Source organism: Suricata suricatta, chromosome 5, assembly GCF_006229205.1.
Source record: "Suricata suricatta isolate VVHF042 chromosome 5, meerkat_22Aug2017_6uvM2_HiC, whole genome shotgun sequence".
In the NCBI taxonomy this organism is placed as follows: Eukaryota; Metazoa; Chordata; class Mammalia; order Carnivora; family Herpestidae; genus Suricata; species Suricata suricatta.
The window spans coordinates 153684808-153691851 of NC_043704.1; the positions used below are offsets into that span (position 1 = coordinate 153684808).

At 59.7% G+C, this 7044-nt stretch overlaps 1 protein-coding gene across 1 annotated transcript in view; it reads right to left on the reverse strand.

Annotated features, from left to right (window-relative positions):
• Positions 1 to 188, reverse strand: part of DLEC1 (DLEC1 cilia and flagella associated protein) — a 96419-nt gene extending 96231 nt beyond the window's left edge. Inside the window, exon 1 of the mRNA XM_029938792.1 lies at positions 141 to 188. Coding sequence (XP_029794652.1) covers positions 141 to 188 — 48 coding nt within the window. The remainder of the gene's footprint in view (positions 1 to 140) is intronic.
• Between the last annotated feature and the right edge of the window lie 6856 nt (positions 189 to 7044).

Consider the following 7044-nt stretch of genomic DNA (forward strand, 5'->3'; position numbering starts at 1 on the left):
TTTTTGGACGGAGTGAAGCCCAGGCAGAGATTATTTTTTACAATCACCATCATTACTCATCACGGAAGTGGAAATTGAAACCACAGCGAGATCCCGCTACACACTTAGTAGAATGTCAGGAAGTTAAATAAACGTCCCACGTGAGCGCTGGTGAAGACGTGGGGGAACTCCAGGTCCCCTGTGGCCATGGGAGTACACACCGGGACGGCAGCTCTGGAAAACGCGGTGGCGGCTTCCGGGAACGTTACAAAGAGCAGCCCACGCCTAGGTATCTTGGGGGGGGGGGGGGCAATGAAAACTTCCGCCCGCAAAACCCTGTAGCAAACGTTTATGGCGGCTTCATTCATCATCCCCCAACCTGGAAAAACCCCAGATGTCCCCTCTGCCGCCTAAAGGATAAACTGCGGTGCGTCTACACAGCACACACTCGGCAAGGAAGGGGAACAGACTCGCTCTGCACGCGGCAGCAGAGGGGAGCGTCACACGTATTATGTCCCGAGCAGAACCCACTCTCCAGAGGCTGTACACAGAATGGTTTCATTCTCAGGACCTTCTGGAGAGTGCAAAACAGAAAATGGACCGGTGGTTGCCGGAAGCTGGTCCTGGAAAGTCGTGTTGGCTCCCAAGGACCCTGAGGGAATTCCTGGGGAGGAGGGGACAGTTTGTTGTGGTGGCCGTCACACAACCTTCCGGCTTTCTCAAACCTCGCAGACTCCACAGGATAAATCTTAGTGCAGACAGGTTACACTCCAGTTTTTAAAAAAGTGTAGGGGGTCAAATGAGTAGGAATCAGCCAGGGGAGGAAAAGGGACAGTGTGGGCAGAGGGGACCCATGGTTCAAAAGCCAGGGAGAGCACTGCATCTGGGGGGACACTGAAGAAGTTCGGGAGTGGAAGTTAGAGTTGGAGCAGGAGGAATGGAGCTGGGCGGCGAGGGCCAGACCGTAAGCGGGCTGTAGGCAGCGTCAGGGAGTTTCAACTTTGCCCTGAGCACAGCGGAAGGGCCGTCAAGGGTGGGGGTGTTATGGTGAGCTCTGTGCTTTACTGGGATCGCTCTGGTGGAGGTGAGGGAACAGCCTGGAGGGGGGCGAGAGGCACGGGGTGATGGATGAGGGAAGGCGTGCAGCGGTTAGGAGTCTAGGTCCGGGGAGAGGGCCGGATTGGAGACCTGTGAATGAGAGAGTTCACAAGACCTGCTGCTGGACAATGGAAGGAGGAAGGAAGAGGGCCCAGAATGACTCCCGGTAACCTGCGTGCGACCAGCGGGGGGCGTGTCTCCACTGAAATGGGGAGGCGCATGCCTGTCGGGGACCTGCACCTGCGCTGGACATCACGCAGACTGGCCGCGTCAGCACACGCTGTCGCACTGGCTGCTCTGTCCTCCTGGGGGGAGGGGGTCCTGCGGGCTCACAGCCGAAGCCGGCTCCCTGAGATGAGCCCAGGGTGCTTGCCCACTGGCCTGGCCACTTCGGCGTCTCTTCGTTGGGCCTGGCTCCCTCATCTGTCCTTTCCAGTACCTTCTCAGTCCTCAGAGAAGACCCTGCCCTGGATCTCCCCCAGCTGCCCCCTGCATTGAATGCAGAGACCAAATAGGCATTTTCCGTGCCCACCCTCCAGGTACCTGGGGCCCCGGAATCATTTGCTGAAACATCCTAAGCCCATTGACAGGTCCTCCGGCACAGGCCTCTTTTTTTTTTTTTAAACATATACATGTTATTTTTTTCAGTAGGCTTCATGTCCCGTGCAGAGCCGAACACGGGGCCTGACCTCACGACCCTGAGACCCCCACCCGAGCTGAGATCGGGAGTTGGACACCTAACCAACTGAGCCACCCAGGCGCCACCACAGGCTTCCTTTTGAGCCTTCCTCCCATTGCTGACTGGGGTGTGCACCGAGGAGCAGGTGTGGTGGGAAGAGGGAGGTGGACCGAGCTTGGGCAGCGGGCTGGCTTGTGCAGTCACCCACACGCATGCACGGCCCCCAGCGGTGCAGGCAGGGGCTGCAGGTGGGGGCGAAGTGGACGCTGCTCTGGTGTTCGGAGCGGCCAGCCCAGACCCCACGGTCTTGTTGCTTAGAAGTCGTTGCTGGGGGCGCTCCCTGGCCCCCTTCCCAGCCTTGGGGAAAGACAGGTTGGTGAATTCTTGCCATCACCTTTGGCCTCAGAGAAGCTCACGGGGAGTCTGCCCCAGCCCGGGAGAGCTCCCCCTTGTTCCGGGGCCCCTCCCACGCCTGGCTCCGGCCCCTCGGCTCTGTCCAGGCTGAGGTCTCCAGGGCCAGCGGCCACTCCTCCGTCGTGGTCACCTTCGGCCTTTCAGCACTCTCTGCCTCTTCCTCTCTTGCCTTGCTCCCCCCGCCCCTGCTTCCTCCATCTCCGTCGCTGTCTCCCTGTGCGACTGGCCTCTCTGGGCCTGAGAAGCTGGGTCCATCCCTGATTCTGCCTCCAGCATTCGGTCTGTTTGTCCTCTGACCGAAGGAGCAAAGTGGACGGTTCAAGCCCCGCAGCAGAACAAAGGGCTGGGCTGTCCTTGGAACCCTCTCCCGCCCCCTCCCCCAGGCAGACCTCCAGCACTGGGGGGTGGGGGGGAATCCCTTGAGCTGCCTCCTTCACTTCTGTAATCTGTTCTGCTGACCAGAACTTTTGTTAGTCGCTTGGTTTTAAGCAGACGCAAAACCATTCACTGTATGAAAATATCTTAAAAGGGGGCCCCCAGGTGGCTCAGTCAGTTGAGCGTCCAGCTTCGGCTCAGGTCATGATCTCGCAGTCTGTGGGTTCAAGCCCCATGTTGGGCTCTGTGCTGACAGCTCAGAGCTTGGAGCTGCTTTCTATTCTGTGTCTCCCTCTCTCTCTGCCCCTTCCCTGCTCGTACTGTCTCTCTGTCTCTCAAAAATAAATAAAAACCATTTAAAAAAAGAAAATATCTTAAATTATTTAATCAGGTGCCTACGAATGAACTTCACCTTGTACAATGTTTCTGTATGTAATCTACAGACACCATCACATAATATAATATCATGGAATTAGAATTGCTGTGCCAAAGGATGTTTACTTGTTAGCCTTGGACATGCTGCCAAATTGCCCTCCAGAAAGATTATCCCCGAGTAGATTTCCACCAGCATCACGTGAGAGCTGATGGCACATTTTCAACATGTTTTCAGCCACATTCCAAATGGTATTCCCAGCCTGCATCTCCCTCCAAAACCCCAGATCTGTACATCCGTCGTGCACTTGACATGTCGCCTTGGCTCTTCAATGGGTCTCAAACTTAGCATGTTCTGAATAGCGCCACTCCTCCTCAGCCCTCCCCATTTCAGGTGTTGGGCACTCCCTCCTCCCGTGGCCCAGCCCTCTCTTTATCTTACTGGTCCCTCAGGGAATTCCTGCCCCCGCCCCTCAGACTCCATCCAGAATCTTCCCAGGCCTCCCCACCCGGCTCCCTGCACCAGCCCCTGACCCTCCAGGATGCTCCTTCCTGCAGCCAGAGTGACTGTTTTAAAACATGGGTTGGATCCCGTCCCTCTTTGACTGGAAATCCTCTAAAAGTGCTCCCCATTCCTCCCAGTGTAAAGGAAAGCCCTTAGAAGGCCCGGCAGAACCTGGTCCCCGTCACCTCTGCTCTCCTCTCATTATCTCTCCCAGCCACACCCCTGCCTCAGGGCCTTGACACTGCCTGGCCCCTGCCTAGCACCCTCTTCCCCTTCCCCGGGTATCCCCAAGGCTCTCTCAGATGTCACCTTCCCATTTAAAACATCCAACCCATTTAAAATTTAACCCTCTCCCTTCCAGAGTTCCCTCCCCCCCACCTTGTAATCTACAAGTCACTTCCTATGTTTATTCCAATTTCTCTGTTTGTCCCAGGAGAAGTTAACCTCCACAGGCCGGGGGTTTGGAATACATTCTGCTCACCGACGGTTCCCAAGCCTCTAGAACAGGGCCTGGCACACAGCACGTGCCCAATAAATATTTGTTGAACAAATAAAATAGCAGAGTGGGGTCTTCTCCAGTTCAGAGACTCAGGCGTGCCCCTCCCTCACAGGAAGGTCTCCTGCGTGTCCCCCACAGCTGTGGGAGCGTGTCAGGCTGGGGCACGCATGGGGACTTAGTCACAGTGAAACGAACATCACAGTCATGTTCACAAACAAATACACACTAAAAGTCTCACAAACATAATTTTGGAAAAGCCACCCAGGCTGCCCCCCTCACCCTGGGATTACCAGCGGGCCCTGACACCTGCGGCCCTGCTCCCTGCCCCGTCAGGGCTGTCTCCCTGTGTGACCTGAGCACCTGCATTTGTCACAGCTGCTGCCTCGGAGCGCCGCCTTCACTTCTCCTTCCACAGCAACTGGATTGGGTCCGGGACCCTCCGGAGGGGGGCTCAGACGGGGTGGGGCTCTGCGACCACCAGGCTCGGTGGAGGGGGACAGGTGGAGCGAGGAGTCCAGCGCAGGGTCTGTACACCAGGCACTTACGAGTAGCAGGTAGGGGACATCTGTCATCTCAGTGGGCTCCAAAGGAAACGGTGGCTCCTGAGGAGCTCACAGAAATGAAGGGACTGCTCAATGCCTCAGGGCAGGAAACGGCACCGCCCACTCAGCCCCAGCCCTGGGAGGTGCAGAATCCACCTCCTCCACCTCACCTCCTCAAGCTTGCCTAGGTTTGCACTCCTGGGGGATGGGTTGGGCAGGGCCAGTCCTGAGCACAGAGGAGCCTGACAGTCCTGAAAGGTGACATTCAGGCTTTGATCTTCCCCCTCCCCAGGCCCTAGAGTGGATAGTGGTGGAGGGGCCAGGGGAAGCGACCCTGATCCTAGGTCTCACTAGATCTCCCCTGTCTCCAGGCATCCCCCATGCCCCCTTCTCCTGCACGCACCCCTCCCCCACACACATTGGAGCCAGGACGGCCAGCTGGGGTGGTGAGACCGGAAGGTCCACCACGGGGCGGCGTGGCGTGCATGCATGGCCCCGGTCTGCACACTAACGAGCCTGTCTGAAGTCCTGTGAGCCGCCAGGATCTCAGGGCATCTTGCAGAGGAAACAGAGCTGGGTTTCAGTGAGGGTGATTAAGGTGCCAGGCCAGGGCCCTTGGAGGGCCCTGCTTGTTTAGGGCAGAGGTTTGTGGTTAGGCACAAAGCCTCTTGGTAGGCCCTGCAGCCTTCCCCTCCCGCCCTCCACAAGACACATAGTCATACTCCCCAAACAGGCTGGCCCCGAGCAGAGGCAGGCAGAGCGCCTGTGAGAGAGGGCGGGGCAGACAGAGGAGGTGAGGACACACTGGGGTGGAGGCTGACCCTCAGGTCAGGGCAGCAGCCTGGTGGCTCCCAGCAGGGCGTTGCCCGGCCCTCTTTTCTGGCAGAACCTGGTCCGTGTGTGCCAACTCTGAGTCAGCCATCCCTGACAGGCCAGGGAGGAGGGCCAGAGGCCAGAGGAGGGCCTGAGTGGGGCTGGTCTGGGGTACGAAGAGGCTGCCTGCAGCCCCCACCAGAGGCCCCTGGGGCAGAGGGGGGGCGAAGGTCCCAAATAATGCTCTAGTCTGGAGCCTGGGGCTCAGAGCTGGGAGGTGACGTGAATACATAGGAATGATACTTGAGGTGAAGCCAAGGCACCGGCTGCTGTCAGAGCCGTGGGGCACGCCGGGGAGAGGAACAGGCCTGGGGACCCCTGACTTGCTGAGTGGAGGGTACTGCAGGCCCCCGGGAAAGTCAGAGGCCCCCAAAGGGCAGGCCTGGAGACATGCTTCCTAGCCGAAAACTGAGAGACAGACAGATAGGTGAGGGCAGAGAAAGGACCCCCTCACCCACGCTGCCCCCAGGCTGGGCCTCCAAAGTGAGGCCTGCCAGTGGGGACTTGCCTGTCCCTGACTGGAAGGGCACCAAGGAAGGCTCTGACAGGCCCGCCAGGGGCAGGGGGGCGCTCCTACTGAAGGACAGGACCCCTGGAATGAGTGCCGGTTGGGGGACGAGGCCTTCTCCATGTGGAGGCGGCATATGCAGGGAGGGGTTTCCCATGTCCGGACGTTCTGACCCGGTCCCCACCGTCAGAACGGTTAGATCCTACTGCTTCCATCCCTGCCTGAGGGATTGGAGCCACCTAGGCCGGGCTGGAAAGGGGAAGGGTTAACGTGCGCCAGGCCTCACCTCCTCCTCCCAGAGGGGTCCAGTGGGCTTCTGCCAGACCCTCTGGCATCGGCTCAGGAAGCCTGGTCATTCCCTGGTGGGCCCAGCACCCTTGTCCTGGGAGGCCTGGGGGCTCTCCCAGAGGGTGCTGGGCAGCAGGACTCCTGGGCTTTCTGTGGGGGTATCTGGATACCCTATAAAGAGGGTGTCTGGGTTGCAAGAGTTGAGGGGAAACAAGTGACCGTAGGGGCCGCTTGTTCAGACAGCCCCTTCGGAGGCCACCCAAAGAAGGGCCCCTGGAGAGGGAACCCCACCCTCCGGCCTGTCCCTCCAGTCTCCTGCACAGATCCCAGGGGGCCGGGGTGGGAGAGGCTCCAGGTGAGCTCCCTGCATCCAGTTGCTGTAAGCTTTCCCGGCCTGAGCCCCAGCCCTCACCGAAGGCGCTCTTGGGGTTAGAAACTTCCCAGTGAGAGAAGAGGGTAGCCTCCTTCCGACAAGGTTCAGGCATACCTCTCCGAGGACTTCCTAACCCGTGCACCCATTTTGCAGATGGGGAAGCAGAGCTCGGGGAACCTCCCCCGGCCGCCCGCACGCCCAGGCTCCCCGTCGCAGCGGCCCGCCTGGGCGTCGGAAGCTACGCGGTCCTTTCCCCAGAATGACGCCAGATTCTTTCGAGCATCACCCCAACGCTGGCGAGGCGCCTCCAAGGAGGGCGTGGGGCAGGGCCGCTCGCAGTAATGACAGGGCCCGCGGCCTGTGGGTGGCGGCGGCAGCAGAGGAAGCGGGAGGAATCCGGCTATTTCTAGCCGGGACGCGCCCACAAGCCCGGGCGGGGGCTGGGGGGGCTGCCCGGCCCCCACCTCCGCCCTCCCCGAAACCCTGGAGGGGGCGGGGCGAGACGCGGGTTGGCGGGCTCGGGGGGCGGGGCGGCGTCC